Consider the following 22025-nt stretch of genomic DNA (forward strand, 5'->3'; position numbering starts at 1 on the left):
CAGCGCCTTTATTTCTCAGAACACACCTAAAGACAGGGGTTCATTTTGAGGTGGAAATGGAAGCACACAGCAAAGGGAGGCAGGGACAAGCGGTGGCGTTCGGCTGGCTGGGTCTCCACGCTTCACAGAGAACGGCATCCTGGGGGTGTCTTGCTGTAAGCACATTGCTGGTGGGGGGCACAGTGGCCCCTCTGGGTCAGCGCAGCTGCAGGAGGAAAGCCAGAGCCATCCCCAGGGCGAGGGAGAGGAAGGTGGGGCTGCTGCATGGGGGGCTCAGGCTGGCTGTCGTGGAGGGTGTAGCTGTGGTTTTGGGCTCACCATCAGCATTGCTAAGGGACTGAAAAAGAAAATGAGAGTCAGATATTGCCCCAAACAAGAGCAGATGGCAGGGCAGAAACACCCCACCCCCTGAGAACCCTCACAGGGCTGTCCTGGGACAGGAAAGCACTGGGGGCACCCCGGTGCCCATCCTGCCCCTTGGCAGGAGGAACAAGCAGCATCCTTTCCCTGGGGCACGTTCTCCTTCGGGCCACACAGAGAAATCAACATTGGCTATGGGGTTTTCCCAGTACAGGGGGTGAAACAAAGCTCTTCCTCCAGCAGCAGCCTGCTTCTAGCCAAGGACTATTTAGAAACAGGGGTGGGTGGGAAGCAGAAGCTGGGGGGGGGGGGGTGGTGGGGTGGTGGTCTGCAGCAAGGAAGCAGCTGGGGACAAAGCAGCCCACAGGCCCTGCAGCGAAGGATGTGGGATGCAGAGGCAGAGCTGGGAAACACCCATGCTGGAAGCAGGGAGCGGACACAACCCCCAGTTCCTCTGGCCCCCCAGTTCCCCTGGCTCAGGCTATCGCAAGCCAGGACATTGCAGGCAGCGTGTGAAATGTAACACAGCCAGGATGGCAATTTCAGGGCAGTTTCCTTCCTTATCTAAAGATCGGCACCTTCCAAGCCAAGGTGTTCCATGAATCCCTCCTGCCCTGGCTGCAGGACCACAGTCCCTGGGGGGTGTGCTCCTTTCCCAGGACTCCTGGTGTAGCACAGTGCTACACAGCAACAAGCACTGCCCTGAGCTGCTAGAAAAGGGACACCATTTCCCTCCACGAACCAGCCCCCACCCAGGTGCACACTGCTTTTTTTGGGTCCATGAGGAACTGGGAAAGGGCCAGGGATGGGGCCCCAACACCCAGCCCTGCCTCCTCACTGAGCTTGGAGGGTTTGGGGCTGTTTTGCTCAGCCACAGAGCAGGACACCTGAAATGCAGGCAGTGGAGCTGGCAGTGGGTCGCAGGTCTGCCAAGCACAGACACCAACACACTGTAAAAACAAGACAATGAAAAACCATCCCAGCAGCTGCTCCAAACAACATCAGCCTCCCCAAAAGCACCGTCAGCTTCATCTCACGCAATGGTCGTCACCCCTGGGAGCAGCGACAGCCGCTGGTTGCACAACCAAACCGAGCCCCTGTGAAGCCTACAGCAGGAGGGGAAACAGCAGCAGCAGCAGAGAAGAAACCACACAGCTGAGAGCCCACCCGCTCGGCTCTCACGCCAGGATGCTGAGGCTTCCCACACCAGGCACAGGCTGGTGTTTGCATGCAAGGAGAGGCTACAAGATGGGGTGGAGACCAAAGTGTGAAGGTTACAGACACACAAGATGCCCTTAAGAGCCTAAAAAAAGCCCAACAAATGGAAGTATTTAGACCTTACAGACCTGGTCCTTAGACAACCAGGAGTAAAGTCAAATAGCAAGTCAAGCGCTCAGGTGTCCAGCTGAAGTTCAACAGAAAATCTCACACAGGTTGAACCCCACAGCTCTCCCCAAACTGCTGTCACACCCATGGGACAGACCTGGCTGTACCTCCCGATCTATGGGGCCCCGTGGCACGGGGCTTCTCTTACCGTGCAGTAGACAAGGAGGACGAGCAGGAGGAACAGCCGGGACCGTTGGGAGGGCTGCATGGCAAGCGCTGCGCTCAGGGTGTGCTGTAGCACTTCCTCATCTGCTTGAGTAATTGTAGTAGGAGGCTTAAAGTAGCAGCGGTCCCACCAATCACACCTTCCTCCTCCGCCCCCCGACCCAGGGGACGGTTCGAAGCCAGGGCAATGTGAGGAAGTCGCAGCCACTGCAGGTGGCTCCAGCACAGGCAGCGAGCCCCTCACCCTGCCTCTTCCCACATCACAAAACCCCACCTGTAGCATGAACCCCCAGCCCCAGCTGAGCTCTGCTTCTCCCCAGGGGCTCCCTGTCCTGAGCCCCACATCCACGAAGGACCAACTGCGACTACGGGTTAAACCTCCCCAGGTCACTGGGAGGGTTTACAAGTCCCAGCCAAAGTTCCAGCCTGTAACAAACCTCGTCCTCTGCAACTCAGGGCAGAGGCTGGGTACCAGCTGCCTGTCAATTTCAGTTGCAAGCTCAGGGAAGCCTCAGACGGGTAACAGATCAAGGAAACACCTCCTTCCAGCTCCCTCACCCACTCAGGCTGCAGCTGCAGGAAACAAAAGGGACATGATGACTTTAAGACAGCCTGAAGCACGTAAAGGTACCAAACCCCACTGAGTAGTGCGGGGTGGCACAGGAAACCCCTGACATGTTCCAGAACAAACACTGAAAAAAAAAGGTAGTTTGGTACTTTTTGGACAGCCTTTTCAATTACATTTTAAAAGAAATGAATAAATATCCCCTCAAGCAAATCCTCCCAAAGCTAAGGAGCCCATGCTTTGTTGTTACACCTTATCCCCTCATATTTAAAAGGGCAGAGCTGTCCAAGTTCATTACCCACTGGTAAAGCTTTTACCACCCTGTGTGTTTTGCAACAAGTGGAGCTTTCTCTCTCCTACGTGTGTCCAAAATCAGATAAGTACCAGGTTTCCACATCCTCTTCAAGCTCTGGAGCACACCAGCCTCTCATCTGTTCTAACAGTCTGTAGGTCGCCTCCTTCCTACTACATCTTCGAGCACAAACTCTTTCAAACTTCTCCCAGTGAAGTTGGTTGTTTCTCTCAACCCCACAGTACTGTGGGGTTTGTTAAAATAGCTCAGTATGACCCCTTTCTGCCTCACTAAAGCACAGGATGTTCTTGTAAAGAGTATTATGGTCTTTTTCTGCTAGCCCCACACTCTTCCCAGCTGCTGAGATCGTACCTTCCCCCAGGTCCTGGCTCATAACAAGTGCCCATCTACCCTCATTAGTGCTGCAGTCCTTCTGGGATTGAATGGAGCAGGCTGCTCTCCTCTCTCCTGCCCTTCCTCCCTTCCCCCAGCATCACCACAGTATTTTTTCACCTGCTTCCAGAGAGCCTTATCCAAAACGTTGACCTGTTTTCTTTCTTTCATGCTCTTCCTGCCTCTTCTCAGATGCTGACAGCCTGTCTCTTAGGGCAAAGGATCCGGTGGAAGGCAGTGTCCCCTCCTGCTCCAGGGGGGCATCACTGAAAAAAACACATGCAGGGCAAAGTCTGTCATTAATTAGGGGGTTCTGGGCCACCACAGTTTCTCAGTGACAGCCTGATGGACTCAGTACCCCAGGCCAGGGGTCATTCCTGTGGTCCCCCTCCCACATACACAGCGTGCTGTCAGGGACACAGCCACCTCTCCCTACCAGACAGGAGCCAGGGGGGTTCTACCTGGTACCCCCAAAAGGTACCCTTGTCCTGCCAGCTGCTGCATGACAGGAATCCTTGTGCAGGGTCCCCATGGCACAGATAAGCCTCTGATAGTGATCATCACTGTTTTAGAGAGGTAACAGGTTGTATTTGTGCTTTCAGGCACAGCTCACACTGCCATGGAGCTCGTGTCCTCCACGATGCAGCAAAATCCCTGTGTTGGGAGCAAAAAAATAGAGAAACAAGCACAAAATCCAACTGTAGGGACAAATCTGCCCCTTACTGAACCTGCTCTGTGCTCTGCTGTGGCAGCTGGAGCCACAACAGCATTACACCTGCTCAGACCTGGTTAGGGCTAAGGGAAGGTCATCTGTTACACAGACAAGCTTTGCAAAGCAAGACAGCAATTGTTACCAGTCCTTGGGGTGGGAGAGAAGACAGTCCCTGCTGTGACCTCTTAAAGTCCTGTCCCTCAGCACCCTGTCCCTAACACCATCAGCTGCTTCACTCACTTCAGACCTTTTATTGTTATTGTTTCTTCCTCCCTTTTGCTTTCTGAAGCAATAGCTGCTCCTGCAGCAGAGTCAGCCTGGAGCAGACCTCTCTGTGTTACTGGAACTTGGACTAAACAGACCTTTTTATTTTTGAGGTGGCAACTGCAGAGATTCTTGTTTTCTTTTCTACATCACCCACACACACCACAGGCCTGAGCAGGAAGCACAGCAGCAGGAGCCTCTGAGTTTGTGGACAGCACTTGCACAAACAGAAGGGCAGTTAAGTCATCATGTCCCTCACCTCTTCTTGAAGCAGTGTATTTATATCCTGCCCCTCACTTGAGTCTAATGAAGGCTTTTGAGGTGATACAGCCCTTCTCACCCTTCCTTTTTACTGTCTCCAAGTGGGGTGAGAGTATTTGCACCAGACACCCAGCCCTGGCTAATAATGCAAACTGTTCCTCAGGGTCCTGAAGACAAGGGACTGAACAAGGTCACTGTTTGTTCTGGTCCTGAAGGACAGGAGGATTGCTGAACTTGAAGAGGACTCTTCAGAAAGGAGAGGGTAAGAATTGTTCTACCCTTTGCTCCTATCTGTGGGTGCAACAGAGCAGGTGTGGAGACCTCCTGTGAGAGCCATCCCTGTCTTAAACACCCAGGAGCCTCTTTGGTGAGTGGTATCAGTTATGCCACACGTGGTAGGTACCCTCTGCCTAAGCAGATCCACTCTACACACTCACATCTGTTACCCCACTTTTTCTGATGTGGTGCAGAACATTATTTTCTGACCCATTTTCTAAGGGTTACCAAGTTTCCATGAGCACAGAGACCTGAGGAGAAACAATGTAAATACTGCTGAGTTCAAAGAGGCTGGAAAAAACCCAGAGCTGCTCACAGAGAAGCAAACCCAAAATCTGCTTGGAGCCCCAAACAATATTAGAGGTTCAGGCTGATTCGTCAGCCTGAGCTTGAAATTAAACCCAGGTTTAAAGATCTTCCCCCTTCACTCTGTTGCTGGAGTCCAGCAGCTCTCCACCTAAGCACAGACAGGTGCCTTGTCAGGCATAAAGTTGTAGTAACTTCAGTTTCCTGAGCATGATGTACATCAAACCACAACATTGCTTTGGCTTCATTGCACATCTTACAGCTCAGGTCTCTGGAGTCAGCTTTAGTGGAACACTTCAAAACCAGTAAATACCCAGCAATTGCTCCCTCATAAAGAGTGCCAGGAGGGAAAGATGCTTATGGCCTAAACCTTCCCTCAGCAGCCATTTCACAGGCTTTCGTGTTTGAAACCAGGGCAATTTAGGGAAGTTGCATCCACTGAAGATGCTGTGAGGTCAAAGCTGCAGGATACAGTGCAGGGGAACCTCCAGGCTGGGGCTGCACTGTGCAGCCCTTCCAGTCCAACTTCTCCATCCACTGACACCACTTTGCACAAGAGCAGCTCCTGTTCCCTGCTACAGCTAACCACAAGCAGGATGTCCTGGCCACCAGCTCCAGCACAGGCAGCGAGCCCCTCACCCTGCCTCTTCCCACATCACACAAATCCCACCTGCAGCACGAATCCCCAGCTGAGCTCTTTTTCTCCCCAGGGGCTCCCTGTCCTGCTAACAGATCAGGCAATCACGTCCTTCCAGCTCCCGATGTCCATCTCCCAGCTCCCTCACCCACTCAGGCTGCAGCTGCAGGAAACAAAAGGGACATGATGGTTTTAAGACAGCCTGAAGCACGCAAAGGTACCAAACCCCACCGAGTAGGTACAGCTGGTGTCTGGCTCAGTGCTGGGGAAGCGCATCACTGCGCAGCGAGCTGCCGCCAGCCCCCACAGAGCTCAAGGCTCCTCTGTGAAAACCTGCACCCAAAAAGAGTGAAAACTTAACGAGTGAGAGAATGAAAGCTTCCTGGGGACAGCCAGCAGCCCATAAAGCCTGCTAAAAACCCCCCTCTCCTGCTCCTCTCCCAGCAGCAGCGATGCCAGAGGGCTCTGGAGAACGGAGCGGTGCGGACAGGGCACCCCATGAGGGCTCTGGCAGGGTGACAAGTGCTGAGCAGGGTCTGGAGCATCACCAGGGTGAGCGTGGGGCACCAGTGGGGTGGGGGAAGCATTGCTTGGGCCAGAAGCAGCAGGTGAGGCAGCTGGGAGCAGCGGTGCGGCGGCGGGTGCCTCAGGTCAGGCCGCGCCCGTGGGCGGGAGCCGAAGGCGGCTGAGGAGGCAGCGCGGCGGCGCAGGAAGCCTCCGGCGCGCTCGAAAGGGGCTGCGGGCGCCGGAGGCTTCCGGCAGGTGCGAGCTGGGCGCCGCCGGGAGCGGCTCTACCCGGCTGGCGGCCCCACAACGGGGCATCCGCCCGGGCCGGGCCTCGCTTCGCAAGCGGCAGCCGGAGGCGCTGAGCCCGGAGTGCGGCCTGGCCGCAGAGACCCGGCCTGGCCCCACCGCCAGCCCGCCACCGCTGAAGGGCGGCCGCGCAGTGCGTGCCGGGATATGTAGGCCTCCTCCCGCCTCGCCCTCCACGTGACCGAGGCTGAGCCAATCGCAGCGGCCCCGCGTCGCCGCGGCAACAGGCTGTGGGCAAGATGGCGGGTGGCCCCGGCTGGGAGATGCCTCAGGCAGGCCTCAGGCTTCCGCTGCGAGTCGCTCCGGATGTCTGCGGCGCCCAGCTGCGCTGTGGGGATGCTGGGTGCGCTTCTCAAAGACGGCACCGGCTCCCGAGGCGGGTTCCCGGGCGGGCAGGCAGCGTTGTGGGAGCGCTCTTGTGGCGGGATCGTGCTCCCGCGCCCCCGGTGGCTGCGCCCGTCAGGAGCCTCGAGTGAGGAGATGTCTGCGGGGCACGGGGCAGGCCTGCAGCAGGCAGCCTGGCGGGGCGAGGGGCATCCCAAGCAGGGCAGGGATCAAAAGAAGGCACAGAGGAAACAGAAAGTCCTTGGGGCTGGATCAGAGAGAAAAACTGAACTGGAAGCGCTGCCTGATAAACACCCTGCAAAATAAAGTGATGAACCTTTACCCCCTCGCTGAGAAACCCTCACTGAACCTTCTGAACAACAACAACAAGGAAGCAGAGGATAAACTCGGAGCCTGGGCTCCAAACAATAAGCACCCACGTGTGTGTAGGCAGGAAACTCACCAAGGGAAGCTGTGGGATTTCTGCTTGCAGCTCAGAATGTTTGGCCTCTCCCTAGGAATTTCAGCAGAACGTGTGGACAAGCATCAGGAACACAATGCAGTTGCTTTTTATAAACCTGGTTTTAGCTTCTGTATCCATGTGACCATAGGAGTGAATCAATCCCAGTTACTGAACTAAAATGTGCTTCCACCTGAGCTACCTGCAGCTCCCCCTGGGAACCAAATCATCTGCATTAGAGACAATAACCTGACATTTTTAGTCCTTGCAGCTCTCCGGGTAAATACCCAGAGCTGGTGATGCTTGTTACAACCAACCAGCCTTTTCTGCAGGGAACCTGTGTCTGCTGAAGAGGGAGAAAAGCATTAATGACAAATGGGAACGCTGCTCCTGAGGTCACCAACAGCACCTCCAAACCTGTTTCCTCAGGTCAGTAAATCTCACCCTAAAGCCTAATGGGAAAACTCCTCACAGAGTAGCCAGGACAGGGGTAAAATGTTTGGGCAGAGGCAGTGGTTTTTATGATTTTTAGCCCTTTACCCACATGATGATGTGCTGCCCAGGCTACCCAACCAACTGGCATGTTGCTCAAAGTCTCTTCCAGGGAAGGTGATTACCTTTCATTTGAAGATACTGAGGCTCATCTGGCTGGATGTTTCTTGGTTTTAAGGGTGCAGTTTGAATATCTTTGCCTCAGATTTACAAAGTTTCTACACAATCAGTTGCTAAATAGCAAGTAAGTGTTTTTTTTGAGTGTTCTGTAAATGTCCTGGAACGAAGCATTTGGGGAGCACAAGCATCCTGCTGACTTTACAAGAGGCTTTTTTCAACACAGTGAAGAACTTGTGCAGGGGGAAAAGGCAGTTCCAAGCAGAAAGGTGGCATGCTATTTAAGCTGGCTGATTAGTGACCAAATACGACTAATAAGTAGATAATTAGTTGCAAAAAACCCCACACTTTAAACCTTTCTGGTAAAGGCCAGGGCATCTTCAGAACTTTTGCCTGTGAAAGTGAAAACACAAGCCTGCACCTACTGATTTGCATGTGTGTCTTCCTGATTGAGAGCGAATCTACAAAGCAGCACAGAAGACAGGTGAAGGTGGAGGCTGCCTGCCTCTGCCTGCATCTGGCAGTGTCTGGTCTGCCTGCAAGCATGGCACTGCTGGATTTCACAGTCCTAAAGACAGTATTGAGTAGTACAGTCGTCCCAGTTTCCCATCCTTGCAGTTTGTAATTTGTGATCCAAACTTCACGACTGAAATGAAGCTGTGGGAGTGAGTCCACGGTACCCTGAAGGGCTGTAGGACACAATGGTGCCTCTAGTTATCCAGCCAGCCTGGGTCAGGCAGATACAGTAGGAAATATAAATCAATCCCATGCGTAAAGTGCACGTTATTGATGAGAAAGAATGAAAAGGTCTTGACCTTTGTGGAATATTTCCACAGCTGAATGTTTTCTGCAGCGTTTGACCCTGAGCTAAGAAAACATGACATACTTGTTACATTTTCAGGAGTGTTTTGCAGCAAACAAGTGAGGTGGCTTCTGGTCCTGAAAGAAAAATTGCTATTATCTCCTTCCATGACTAAATATTTATTATTAAACACCAAATGTTGGTATGACAGCTTGTATAAATAGCCACAGACTGTCAGGACTAAGGCAAAGAGCAGGATCAGAGCTATAAAATTGTCATTAGTGCTCAAATTCATTTCCCCTCCTCACTTGCCAAGTTGTTATTTTACTGAAACATCGATTTAAGTGAGATAACACATCCCAGAACATGATGTGCAGACGATTAACTGCTCATCTTAATGTTTATCTTTTATAGAATAAAAGTAGATCCTGCCCAACACCTTGGTTCAGTCTCACCAGCCACTTAGAATTTCCAAGCAAAGCTTCAGCATCTTTGCAGGGGAGGTGTGAGTGTCCATGGGCCACTTCAATGGACTTAAAAGTTTTTCCACCAATACCAGAAAAATGGTTAGAAACCTACTTCAAGTACTCATCAAGAGATGTGTGTTTAGGAGCCTGCTGTGAGTACTCAATAGCAGTGGCTGGCTGCAGACCGATGGCTTGCCAGGATGATCGAATACTCCCAGCCAGGCTGTCATTTAGCTATGAAATCGGACGTGACCTATTGACTGATCCTCAGTACCAAAATTAAAAGATAATGATTGGCATTTCAGAGTCCCCAGCAGAGGAGCCTTATTTATCCTCTACAGGACTCTTGGATCAGCGGGACACTTGGCAGGGCGCTGTGGAGCATCACCTAAAGGAGCATTACAGTGCTAGATAGTCTGAATTCATTCTCATGCTGACCCTAGCAGTGGTTGCACGTTAAAACCAGGCAGCCTAACAAGGCAGTATCCTTGTCCTTGTGCCACTGATGCTGTCTGTCTTTATACACAAAACGAGCATATTCCTTTGTCCCAGACAGAGGTCTCTCTCCCTCCCCTCTCCCTGATGTCTTTTGCAGACATTTCCCAATGTCCTCACCCTGCCCAAAATGCAAATAGCACTCAGATCAGCTCAAAAAAAGACAGCAAGTAGATTTTAATCTCTCTTAACTAATTTTAATTCATCAGCTGAGAAGATGTGATCTATCCCTGAGTGCTGGGAGGACTTGTTAAAGATAAAAAGCTTTTACTCTTAGAATCTGTGTCAGCAAAGGAAGAAATGCTTTACAATGTAGGTGGAGAGACACTGGAATGGGTTTGCAGAGGAGCTGTGGATGCCCCATCACTGGAAGTGTTCAAACTCAGGTCAGACCTTTGAGCAACCCGAGAGATGCCCTTGCCTGTGGCAGGGGGTGTGGGCTGGGGGGTATGTTAAGGTCCCTGCTGACCCAAGCCATTCCATGATTCTCTGTGCCTTTAGCATCTAGAACTTCCACCACCATTCTTGCACTCTCTCCTCCACAAAAGGGAGATAATCTGAAGGAAATTAGAGCTGTGGGGTGGTTTTGTCATTTCATTTTAGTGAGGTTCTCTCACTGGTCAGAGTGAAATTACGCTTGGAGCGGTAGCGAACTGAACAACAGATTGATTTTCTCCTCCCTCCATCCCTAGCAAATATAAACGTGGTGTGCAAAGCCTGTGCTCCATCTCTTGCTGTGCCCCATCTCTTGCTGGGCTCCATCTCTTGCTCCTGCAGTGAAATAAACTGCTGGTAATGTCAGCGTTGCTCCCACGGCTGGAAGGTGCCAGGGCTTGTAACTTTTTATTGGATGCAGCAGATCTTTAATTTTACACATTTTCCTAAAGAAAGGTACGTTCTGTTTTTAAATTGCCCTTTATATTTCACTGATTTACCTGTATAAAATGTCCAGCTTGCCTGTTTGTGTACTGATTTGCAGGAGTGCTTTCAGGTTTAGTAGGATTCCTTAACACAGAGTTTCCTCTAGAATCATCGGTGCTGCGACTGTAAGACTGCAAGTTGCATTTGATCTCTTAACACTCCTCTTTTACAGGGTGAAAATGAAGCCCATTTGAACAGAAAACACTGTGTTAAACCACCTTTATAATAAGAAACAAATCCAATTATCCTGGTTTTAGTATAACTGAATTCTATTGAATTGCACCGTGTGTACAGTGAGGTGAATCTGCAGATGTTCAGGTTATCCCTGCATGTAAAAAAGGAAATAGTTTTTATTAGCATATACAATAATATCAGCAGTGAGGAGGAATTTAAAATCTCCCCACAATGTCGTGCCCTGTGTCTGAGGAAGAAGCCAACAGAAGAAAGAAATGTGAGCTGTGTGACTGCACACACGTATTGCTGGTTTATCTCTGCTCAGATGGTAATCATTTAGGAAAATGCTGGGCAAGAAACTTTGCATAAATCATTTCTTTCTCAGAGAATCGAGGGCAAAGAGAGCGACATGTGGTGCCCAAATCCTCTGGTCTGTGTTTGAAGTGCAGGTAGCATCAACCAGAGGAAACCGGGCCAACCGCAGTGATTCTGTTCATTTGTTTATCACTGGCACCTGCAAACAGAAAGCATTTCTCTGCACCAGGGCTGCTTAAACATATTTCAGCAGTGCAATTGTAGTGAGATGTTTTATTCCCTCTCAAGTTCCCCTGTGTAACCAATTTCTGCAGCCCAAGAGCAGTTGGATGTTCCTGTAACTCCAGCTGCGGCGTCTGGTTAGGAAAGGCCGAAAAGGAGGACCAGGAAATACTCTTCTAACCTCTTTGAGTACCCCAAACATCCCGTGCTCACACAGCTGTTGGATGGTGGTTCAAACAGACCACGTAACGCTCTTAAAATCCTAATGCAAGTCAGGTGACCTTTGTTTCCCCTGATCTGATGCAGGCTGAGGGTGCATAACACCTCCCAGCGATGTGCTTATCTGGATGTCTCTTACCGATAGACACAGGAAATGATGAGCTTCTCTGCCTTGTATGTGAGAGAGGATGCCACCTAGGTTATCCATGAGCAGTGAGCCATGTTGCTGTGGTTGCATACGATTGTTTTTCCCATCATCTGCATAACGAAAGGCCCGCAGCTCTGACAGTGTTTGATGCTTTTCTCTCTCATACCTTTCAGTGTTGAGATGGCAGAATAACCATGGGAGACTGGAATTTCCTCGGAGGCATTTTAGAGGAGGTCCACATTCATTCCACTATAATTGGGAAGATTTGGCTAACCATCCTCTTCATATTCCGAATGCTTGTCCTTGGGGTTGCAACTGAGGATGTTTGGAATGATGAACAGTCGGAATTTATATGCAACACCGAGCAGCCTGGTTGCAGGAATGTCTGCTACGACGAGGCCTTTCCCATCTCCCTCATCAGATACTGGGTCTTGCAAGTTATATTCGTGTCTTCCCCTTCCTTGGTGTACATGGGTCATGCCTTATACAGACTAAGAGCCTTGGAAAAAGAGAGGCAAAAAAAGAAAGCTCAGGTGAGGGCAGAACTGGAAAGCACTGAGTTAGAAATGACAGAAAATCGGAAGAGGCTGGAGAGAGAACTCCGGCAGCTGGATCAAAGGAAGCTGAACAAAGCTCCCCTGAGAGGCTCTTTGCTCTGCACTTATGTGATACACATTTTCACAAGGTCTGCAGTGGAAGTTGGCTTCATGATCGGGCAGTATCTCCTGTATGGCTTTCATCTAGATCCCCTCTATAAGTGTCAGAGGGATCCGTGCCCGAACACGGTCGACTGCTTTGTGTCTAGACCGACAGAGAAGACAGTGTTCATCTTATTCATGCAGTCGATTGCCACCGTGTCGCTGCTTCTAAACCTCCTGGAAATCATCCACCTGGGAGTCCGAAAAATTAAGATGGGACTGTGTGGGCAGAGCAAAACCAAGGATGACCCTGACAATTTCTACATAAACAAATCCAAGAAATACTCCATGATACCACACTCCTCTTTGGGGGTATCCACCACCCCTCAAAAAACTCTTCCTTCTGCACTTAGTGGTTACACCTTTTTGATGGAGAAGCAAACCGACCCTGCTGGCTACCCGGTTCTAAATTCTCCTCCCATGTTTCAGTCTGTGCAAAATAACCGTGCAGAGAGCAGTGGCAACTACACCCATCGCACTCAGGAGAATAAATCACCAAAGAGGAGGCCAGCTACAAATGCTCTACTCAATCAGACTCCAAATGCTAGCACAAATGTTAAGCAAAGCTTGCTTGGTGAGCTTGGGACAGAAGCACGTGATGCTCAGAAGGAAGTGGAAAAGAAACGTTTCCTTGCTGGTGCTCAGCTTGCAGACACAGTTTCGGGTACGTGCTTGAGGAGCTTTGCTGAAATGCCACCTCAAGCTGCACTGCAGCCCAATCCCACCTTCCCTGTTACTGGTTTCAGAAGACAGCACGGAATCACTTCCTCTTGGAACTGCTCAGCAACGGGGGAGAGCGCCGGAGCTTCAACAAATTCCCTGCCAAAGAACAGCAACCGAAGACAGAGCAGCTTCGGTGCAAACAAAGCCCAACCTTACACTGCTGACGTTAAGAATTCCAGCCGGCCGGACACTCCTGACTCCACGGGGGAGGTGAGCTCAGAATCCAAGCAGAGCAGGACCTGTGATAGCCCCAAGCCCTTCTCTCCGCCCAGGCGACTGTCGCTGTCAAGCAACGCCAGCAGCAGGCGTGCCCCCACGGACCTCCAGATATAGTGTGAGCTAACCCATGAGCCACGCTGGGCAGCGCTGGGATCATTACTACACGCTGCGACCTAAGCAAGGCCTGTGTATAAAGTTGCTAAATCCTTCAAGCTGGTTAATAGATAGAAAAGTCCTGTAGCCCTTTGAATATTAATTAGCTTTAAAGAGTCTCTTTACTTTGTGATGAAAAGGTGGCTTGGGTCTCGGTGTGTAAACTTCTACACTGTCCTCCCAGCTAACAAGGAAAACACACATCAGATAAATCCACTTATTAGGAAAGGCAGGCATCAAATCACAGCTGATACCATTGGAATAAAAGCAAGAGACAACATTTACACTCTAACAGTATGTTTTATGAAGACTGGTAAATGTGATCGGGCTGAAGATGGCACTGGTGCTTTCAGGAGAAATTAATTACTGGTAAATATGGTTCTGCTTAATCTCTCTGGGAATTCAAAGGGCCATTCGATAGCTGCCTGCAAGCAGAATGTCAGCCATATGCCACTGTTTGGACTGTGCTAAATACAGAAAGAACAAAACATCTGATACACGTGTCACTGATTCTTTCACTCGATGGGACGCTTCATTCTTTCAGTGTAGCCCCACTGATGTCAGCAGAAAAATCAGAGTTAATTTCTTACTGTATGCTGTTCCTGTTAAATGCACTGTGCCACTTGTCATGCATCTTGAGTTACAAATAAGTTGTGAGCTTTAATTTTGCATAACACTAATAAGCTAGCAGTTTCCAATTATTTATTTATTTAAAAACCAGAAAACAAGTTACCGAATTTTATTAATGAGACATTTTGGAGTTCAGAAACCAGGTGGTTTAGTATGGTAAAAAAGAAAAAAAAGGTAGTTAGTGCCTCCCTGCTTTCAGTTATTTCAGTTACACTGCCAAAACCAGATGAGAGGTTTATCAGATGGTAAAGCTTTCCTTCTCTGGATGCTCTGGGGTCCAACTGTTGCCCGAATTCGGACAATATTTCAAATCAAAGAATGTTTATAATTGTTTAGGAGTGTTTCAATTTATGCCTTTTATGGCAGTAATAAAAGGAATAAAATACTCTTGATGCCCAAGCCCGTGCAGCGTGAGGCCACTTCCATGAAGCATCTTGAAACAATAAAGGAGGGAGAGATGAACAAAACACTATGTTAGATTTATAATTGAGGCTTCTGTGAGTGGTAATGCATTTACTGGAGTCCACAGCAGGGATGGGCTGTCAGTGCTTGGTGAGGTCTGTGTTCATCCACACGCCTGGATGCTTTACCCAGGATTCGCCTTGCTGTACCTGTGAGGGAAAAGGATTCCTGAGGTGTCGTGTCACAACCTTACAGCTCCATTAAACTCTTGGGGGGCAATATCACTGCCCTTAGGAGCCAGGCGTGTCTCAGACTGGCTGAAGGCTGTACAGTATTAAGAAAAAAAACCCCCTAACAGGTTGTTTTGCTCCGAGCAACAGCATCGATCTGTCCCTGTCCGCAAAAGAAAGACTATTAAAAGGATTGACTCGATGTTTGAGGCTGTTCTCACCTCCAGGACCGCTCTGCACACACACACAAGCATCCTGCCGTACCCGGGTCTGCCTCCCTGTGCTCAGCCCAGTGTGCAGGTCGTGGCTCCGGTAAAAAGCCGGGACCTGACGCGCTCTGCTCCGCCTGCCTGAAGCACAGATCAGCGTTAGGTGCTGGCACACGGGGTGCGGCACGGTTCCTGGTGCGCCGAGACGAGACACACAAGAATCTGTGTTTTTCTGCTGCCCACAGAGGATTTTTAAGGAGTTTTTTTTCGGTGTGGACACGGGCCCGACGCTCTCTGTCACCGCGGCGGAGCTCCGGCCCCGTGAGAACCGACGGCACCGCAGCGGCGCGGCCGGGGCAGCCGGGACACGTCCCCTTGACCGGGCAGGTACGAGGCTGTCGGGTTCCTGCCGAGACTTTTCCGCCGAGCGGGGTTTCATCGCCCGGCGGAGCCCGGCATCGCCCCGACGCGAGGCTTGCACCCGCCGCGCCGTTCTCCTCCCGCGATTTACCAACCGGTTCCGGTTACGACGGTTAAACCGGCCGCGATACCGGGCGCAGCGCCGCTCGCACAGCCCCGTTCCCACCGGCGGACCCCGGGGACCGCCTGTCAACCCGAACCCTCCGGCCAAGCGGCGGGTACCGCATCTCTCCCGCAGCCGTCCGGGAGCGCGGGCAGAGCCGGGGCGGAGCCGGGGGAAGGGGCCCGTCCCGGGGCGGGGCGAGGCGAGGCCGCGGACGCTGCCGCCCCGTCGCTACGGTAACGGCGAAGAAGCTCTCGGGGCGCTACAAGAGCAGCGCGCAGGCGCGCGGTGCGTGCGGGCGCGGCGGGGTTAGATGGCGCATCACAAGGTGGGGGCTGAGCGCGCCGGTACCGCGGGTTCGGGGCGCCGGGCGGGGGCCGGGACGGGGCGGCTGGTACCGGCACTGGAAAGGGAGCGGCCGGCCCGGTTCGGCTTAGTCTGGCGAGCCGCCTCTGTAGCGGCGGGGGGGGGAGAGGGGAGGAGCGGAGTGCGGCCGCCGGCGGTCTGACCGTGTGGGCGTCCCTCCCTCAGGCCGCCGACTCCAAGCGGGAGCAGTTCCGTCGCTACCTGGAGAAGTCGGGGGTGCTGGACACGCTCACCAAGGGTAAGTCTCCGGCCTGCGTCGCGCTGCCCCGCGGGCGGCTCTGGGAACGGGGGCCGGTCCCCTCGGAGCTTCCCGCTTCCGCGGCGCAGCCCCCTCGGCCCGGCACCGGTGCGGCGCGGCCGCCTCCCGGGCTGTGCGGTGCTTCCCGGTTCCACCCGGGCCGCTCGGTCGCTCTTTGCCCCCGTCCTGGCCCGGGCAGCGGGGCGGGCAGGGCTCCCCGGAGCGCGGCCTGGGTCCCGCGGCGCGGTGCCCGCTCCCCGGCCGCTGTGTGGCGGCGTGTGCGGGGCCGGAGCGGGCGGGAGGGCCCCTGCCAAGCGCTGGATCCCCCCCGCTCGCTCCGAGACGCGGCCCAGCTTCCGAGGGCCGTTACTCGGCCCACGCTAGAGCAGGTGCTGTGGGCGAACGAGCTGCAGGTGTTCCAAGCTGCTGCTTGGAAAGAGGCGCTGCAGGGGAGCTCGGTGCTGCTCCCGAAAGCCATGGCTGGAGCCCTGAGCTCTGTGAGAGGGACTGCCTGCCGAGTGGGGACAGGGTGATGCTGAACTCCGTGTGTACCTTGACTTCTGAAGGAGTTACAAGCCTCTATTTGAGAGCCCCCAATCCCAAGATGCCTGGAAGCTACGCTGTAGAAAGAGGGAGCAGCAGGTCCAGGATGTCAAGCGAATAGGTGCTGTGCTGAGGCTCTCTGTATTGTTAAGCATCCTGTGGAATGGCAGAACAGGCCTTCCAAGCAGCAGGGTGTCCCGTTTCAAACTTAGGTGCATGTCTGAAAGCCAGCTCAGCTGTGCAGTTTGGGCATCTGAAACTGGGAGAAGGGTGTCTAAGTGTTTACAAAAGCAGGCATCTTCTATAGCCACACGTGCTGCTGTGAGGAGGGGGCAGTGGTGATGTTTGGGAACTTCCTGAGTGGTCGTGTGACTGAGTTCTCTGCTGTGGAGTTGGTCTGTGTTTGGTGAGTCTTGTTTCAGCTGTCAGGGTGCTGCTGGTTGTGCCTGACCTCTCCAGATGGAGCCACCACCCGTAACGATGATCAACATCGTCTACTTTGTAGCTGTGGGCACGTGGCAGAGGTTTGCTTCTGTGCTGGAAGTTACAGAGATGCTGTTGTCCTGCAGTTCAAAGGTGTAGCTTAAGTGGCAGTAATGGTTTACGAGGGGAGAGTCCCAAAATAGTTAGAACTTGAGCTTTGCTGATGAAAGCCGATGCGAGGGTTGCATGTGGGATATGTAAAAATTATCCAGGCTGGTTTGTGTTGTGTTAAAATAGCCAAAGGCTGTGGTAGGGCATCCAGAAAACATCTCTCTAGCTGTTACTGGGGGGATGCTCAGTTCCCTCCTGCTCTTTAAAGGCAAAGCATATAGGTGGCAATCTTGTTACACAGACTGTTGGTATGTATGTTAAAACTGGGACTTGCATGAACTCCTTGCAATTGTTGAATGTTTTCTATTTGCAGTGTTGGTAGCCTTGTATGAAGAGCCAGAGAAACCAAATAGTGCACTGGAGTATCCTTTTTCTGTTGTGAGTCGTTCGTTGGGGCTCGATGTGAAACAGCCGTGCTGCTTCTGACTCCTGGGTGAGCTTGAGGGGCTCATTAGAAGACTTACACTGAGAACATGGCTTTCACAGAGGCATTTTAGCTAATAACTCATTATGACAAGCTACCAAAGCCTGCCAGGAGGTGAGAGAATGGAATATCGTAGACCTGTAACGTTAGATGTGAGTTCTTGCACTCTCTGTGCCTTCCAAATGTGGCTTCTTCACACTTCTTTCTAAATAATAACACAAGAAGGGGAAAAAACTAACATCTCTTGTTTCTCACTGGTTCTCAGCAACCTCCCTGTTTGGTGATTGCTTCTAGTTTTATTCACTTTGACTCCTCAGAACTTCTGTGTTAGAGAGAAGAGGGTAGTAAACCATGAGAGCCTGTCCTGTGTGTACTGATGTCTTGTGCACTTTGGGGTGTGGAGTTGGGTTTTTTAATGGAATATACCTATGGATTTGGAAAGCTTCCTTATGTTTGTAACTTCATCCCACAGGGTGAAAAGCACTGTAGTAATTTTTAAGGGGATTAATGCGATTTCAGCCCCGTCTGTTGCAGCACTAACTCCCTAAGGGTTACAACTAAAATGTGGTTGTGATATCTAGCTGAAGAAATACTTAACACCCAAATGCCAGCTTTCTGAAGCATCATCTGGGAGCTTCAGCTCCTGAGAATCCAGAAATAGAGGCACTTCGCTTGGAAGTGGCAGAGATGAAAGAGAAATACGAAGCTGTGCTGGAAGAAAATAAAAAACTGAAAACCAAGGTAAAAGTCCACTTAATCTTCCTCAGCACTTCCATATTTCACAACAGGAAGAACACTCTGATGCTCGTAATACTGCTAACTTTTCTACCATTAGAGCAACTGGTGAATGTTGTGGTGGTGTTTTAGCCCCGTGGCTGAGGGATGCTGGTGGAGTTCAGCATGGTACAGGGTTTTTATGGGATGCTGCTTGTGTTCTGTAGCATAGGACAGCATTGCTAAAGGAGGGATTTTATTTATTCAAAGTGTATCTTGCTGGGGCTGACCCCAGGTGTTCTTTCAGGGCTGTCTGATATTATGTAGCTGGTTCTTCCTTGGGAGCTTTGGAAGGGAGCCAGTGTATCCGTGTGAGGGCAGAGGGAAGGAGAGCTGCTGCTGCACATCATGTGTGAGGGGCACAGGCTTGCACGTGGTGGGGTGTTACCAGTGGAAGTGCTCCTGTCCATGTGGAAGGGTGGTTTGTACTGCTCAGCTGAAACCACCCTGCTGTTCCTCTGTCTGCAACACCAGTGTTGGAGTGCTAGCCAAGGCACAGCTGTTCTTCCCTGGGTCTGCAGGCTGTCAGACACAGCCCTGAGATGTGAACAGCTTCCCCTTGCCAGTGCACACCGACTGTAAACCTGATGCTGAAGGAGGAGACCTTTGAGAGCCTTGATGACACAGTGTATGTGCTGCTCCAGGTTTCCATGGGTGTGTTGGAAGAGGATGGCTGCTCTTCCATGGAACATCCCTGTGGGTTTCCTTTACTGGAGACAACCACCCTGCCTGAGTTCTGGGAGAAGGGCTTCTAGGGTGCTATCCCCTTGTATTTGTGTCTGGAGTGCCCTCCTAGTGATTCTCCTCCTCCTCTGTTACCCACGGTGTCCTTACATTTGGTATTTCTTACAAGGAAATATGGCAAAGAGCAGAATTTTAGGGGGTGTAGCAATAGACCTGCAGTTCACTTGGTGTAGCTGACTTAAAAATGCAACTGATAGTAAGTAGACACAGGAAAGTGGAGTAACCTGGGGTTTTAGTTAAAAGAATCTTTAAAAGAAGTTAAAGCTTGTCACAGGAAAGGGAGCCTTTCCATAGCCACGGGTTTATCTGCTTTCACCTTCTCCAGCCTTCAAACCATTAATGTTGGAAAGCACATGAAGTAAATGTTTTTAGTTTTCCTCTTTCCCCCATCACCTTCTGCCCATCCTTCTGACGTACCACAGAACTTTGCATGGACAGATTGCAGGGGGAATGCTGCCATTGAGCTTTTTTTTGTTGGGGTTGGGGTTTTTTTAGCAACCTTGTAGCCTAAAATACATGACTTTAACTGTGTGTTTACTGGTAGCTCAAACCATGTCCAGAAAGGTGGTGTTCTGTTGCATTTATCCAGGAAGTTCTCTTTCTTCCCTTTGTTGGTCAGAAGATCAGGTGTTGGGCTGGGAGGGCACAAGTCAATAGTTACACCCTTTGTGGAAAAGATGACTGACTTTGGGTTATGCCCTGACCATCTCCTGAGGCAGAACCTGCCAGAACCCCAGGAAGCTCTTTCAGTGGTTCTCCTTAGTGACACAGTGGTAGCTGTCACAAGGAACACGTGGGTGTTTTCATACATAGTTCAATTTTTAACCTATCCTGCAATTTGTAGGAGGGGGAAGAATCTTAACTGGGGAGACCAGACTGGCATTTGTCAGAGGCTCAGCCCTCAGACTTCAACTGCTGCTGAGTCCTGAGCTTACCTGCAATGTCCCTGAGGTCAAGTGAACACCTCCATGTGCTGCTGTGGGAATAACTCTACAAGGAAAGGTTGTACTTTGGGGCACAGCTGCTGGGGCTGTGCTCTCCAGAAGGCAAATGAGACGAATAAGTGATAACAGGGTTGATAAATGATTACAGGGAATATTAGAGCACTGTAGATATGAGAATCTCCATGTAATTTAATCATAGTTCAGTGAAATCAAAGCTCATAAGGCACTGATTATTATCAATCACTGTTTGAAATTAAAAGGACTTGGTGACACCTAGAACAAGAAACAGGAAAACGAAGGGTGCTTGGAAGGGCATTTAAACCCCCCTTTTGTTATAGCAGTGTGATTAATACAAGGTGACAAATTGGTGCTGGAGGGAAGGGTGCTACTTTGTTACCTGGCTTGGAAGTGGACTTCATAAGTATCCCTGATGGATTAAAATGCACAGAGTAAGCAGGATGCTGCTGGACCAAATGTTTTCCTACAGCTCTTAATGGGGAAAGTGTCTGTGAATCGTTGCAGCTAACTGAATTCCTCTCTTTAAATCCACAGCTGGCTCAGTATGAACCACCTCAAGACGAGAAGCATGGTGAATAACAGTAGTTTCTCCTTTAATGCCTTGACTTAATAAAGGGCTTCCTGAGAAATGCAGTCCTCTTCTTTGTTTCCCCCATCATTTTAAAGGAAAAAAACATGTTGTTGTGAGTGTACAGCTGCTTTTGTGCAGCAGCAGCAGCCCATGAGGTGAAGCACACTGGGCAGCTTCCTTGCCTTCTGCACTCAGAAGGTTCTGGTTAATGTGCAGATGGCTGTGCCTGCCAGCTCTGGGTGAACTTTACATCGTGGGCAATGGTCCTATTCAGCTGATGGGCTCTCTTGGTTTTCTTTTAACTGGAGGGGGTGATGTGACACAGATGGACCCACTAAACTACAGCAGGACCTCCAAGGAATGTCCTGAGCTGGTGGTCAGGCTCGTGCTGAAGGTGCTGGGGGCACAGAGGAGTGAGGGTAGTTAAGTGGTGGGCACGGAGTTGGAGATGTGGTATCTACTGAACTTACCCTCTGTGATTTCCCTGAGGTGTTTCTGTGCAGTTTGTGTCTCTGTGGCCTTGAAAGGGCAGATCCTGATCCCACCTGCCAGCAGAACACAAAATTCCCACTTGTCAGGGATGTCCTGTGACATCAGTGGTGCCTGTAAGAGCACAGTGTGGAGAGTTCTGCTTTCTGATTGAGTTAATGGGGGGGGAAGGAAAGTCTGGGCAGGGCAGAGAAATCCAAGAGGGGGTGTGTGTGTATGAATTATAACTTCACCTCTGTTCGTTGGCCTCTGTTTCCCTGAGTCAGCTTCACAATTCTTTCGAAATGTGAAGTTGTTCTGTATGTTTAAATGTTGTTTAGGTAGCTGTGCTCAGTTTCTATTCTGAATTGAGGTTCTTCAAAGGTGACTGTTGACAGGAAAAATGGAGGGGGGCAGTGCAGTAGCTGTTTTCTGTTGGCTCTACTGGCTGTTGGCTTAATTTCTTTGTTTCTGGGGTGGGTTTTACAGTGTGGTAGGAGGGAGCTCTTGGAAAGGTAATGCATGAGCTGAAGTTGAGGGCTAATGAATGTAATGGTTGGCTGCCTTACTCATGTACCTGTCACTGAGCTAAAGAGACCAGAAAACCGAAGGAGGGGAAAGTCCTGTGTGTGCTCTTTGAAGTGACACCAACCACCCCCCTCTGAACAGTGAGGTAGAGGTGGTGTCAAGTCACGGGGTGCTGAAAGAGTTAGATAGTAACCGTGTAGGAAATGTCTCCTCTGGGTGAAGGTGCTGGGAGGAACCCAGCCCAGCTCTCCCCTCCTTGGGGCTGGTCCTGCCCCAGGAGGGGGTCTGGAGATCCCCAGGGCCAGGCTGCTGCTGAGGACAGTGATGTATGCTCTGGGGTTGAGGGTCTTGTGAGCCCTGAGGCAGGACTGTACGGGGGTGATGAGTGTGTGGAGCTGCTGCCTGTGTGAAGGGTGCCACGGGGACCCCCAGACGGGGGT

The 22025-nt window shown here is 51.1% G+C and overlaps 3 protein-coding genes across 3 annotated transcripts; 2 read left to right on the forward strand and 1 right to left on the reverse strand.

Moving 5' to 3' along the window:
- LOC311200142 (uncharacterized protein) lies at positions 1-3351 on the reverse strand. The gene is made up of 4 exons (XM_084274319.1): positions 3282-3351; positions 2349-2484; positions 1895-1995; positions 1-337 (listed from the first exon to the last, which is right to left on the reverse strand). The coding sequence occupies exons 1-4, from the start codon at positions 3330-3332 to the stop codon at positions 197-199; spliced, it is 429 nt and encodes a 142-aa protein (XP_084130445.1). The 5' UTR covers positions 3333-3351; the 3' UTR covers positions 1-196.
- An 8429-nt stretch (positions 3352-11780) lies between these two features.
- GJA9 (gap junction protein alpha 9) lies at positions 11781-13340 on the forward strand (the record flags this gene model as incomplete). Its single annotated transcript, XM_084274101.1, has 1 exon — positions 11781-13340. The coding sequence occupies one exon, from the start codon at positions 11781-11783 to the stop codon at positions 13338-13340; it is 1560 nt and encodes a 519-aa protein (XP_084130227.1).
- A 2296-nt stretch (positions 13341-15636) lies between these two features.
- On the forward strand, positions 15637-20646 carry MYCBP (MYC binding protein). The gene is made up of 5 exons (XM_084274315.1): positions 15637-15701; positions 15905-15977; positions 17428-17476; positions 18150-18279; positions 20553-20646. Exons 1-5 carry the CDS (start codon positions 15687-15689, stop codon positions 20595-20597), a joined length of 312 nt encoding a protein of 103 aa, XP_084130441.1. The 5' UTR covers positions 15637-15686; the 3' UTR covers positions 20598-20646.
- The last annotated feature ends 1379 nt before the right edge of the window (positions 20647-22025 follow it).

The sequence above is a fragment of the Gallinula chloropus genome (assembly GCF_964237585.1).
Source record: "Gallinula chloropus genome assembly, chromosome: 22".
NCBI classification, from domain to species: Eukaryota; Metazoa; Chordata; class Aves; order Gruiformes; family Rallidae; genus Gallinula; species Gallinula chloropus.

Coding starts and splice junctions, on each gene's coding strand:
- MYCBP (XM_084274315.1), top strand. Junction 17,477..18,149: donor AAACCAAATAGTGCACTGGA/GTATCCTTTTTC, acceptor CCCAAATGCCAG/CTTTCTGAAGCATCATCTGG. Junction 18,280..20,552: donor ATAAAAAACTGAAAACCAAG/GTAAAAGTCCAC, acceptor TTAAATCCACAG/CTGGCTCAGTATGAACCACC.
- LOC311200142 (XM_084274319.1), bottom strand. CDS start 3,332: ATGAAAGAAAGAAAACAGGTCAACGTTTTGGATAAGGCTCTCTGGAAG. Junction 2,485..3,281: donor ATAAGGCTCTCTGGAAGCAG/GTGAAAAAATAC, acceptor TGTTTCCTGCAG/CTGCAGCCTGAGTGGGTGAG. Junction 338..1,894: donor TCCTCCTTGTCTACTGCACG/GTAAGAGAAGCC, acceptor TTTCTTTTTCAG/TCCCTTAGCAATGCTGATGG.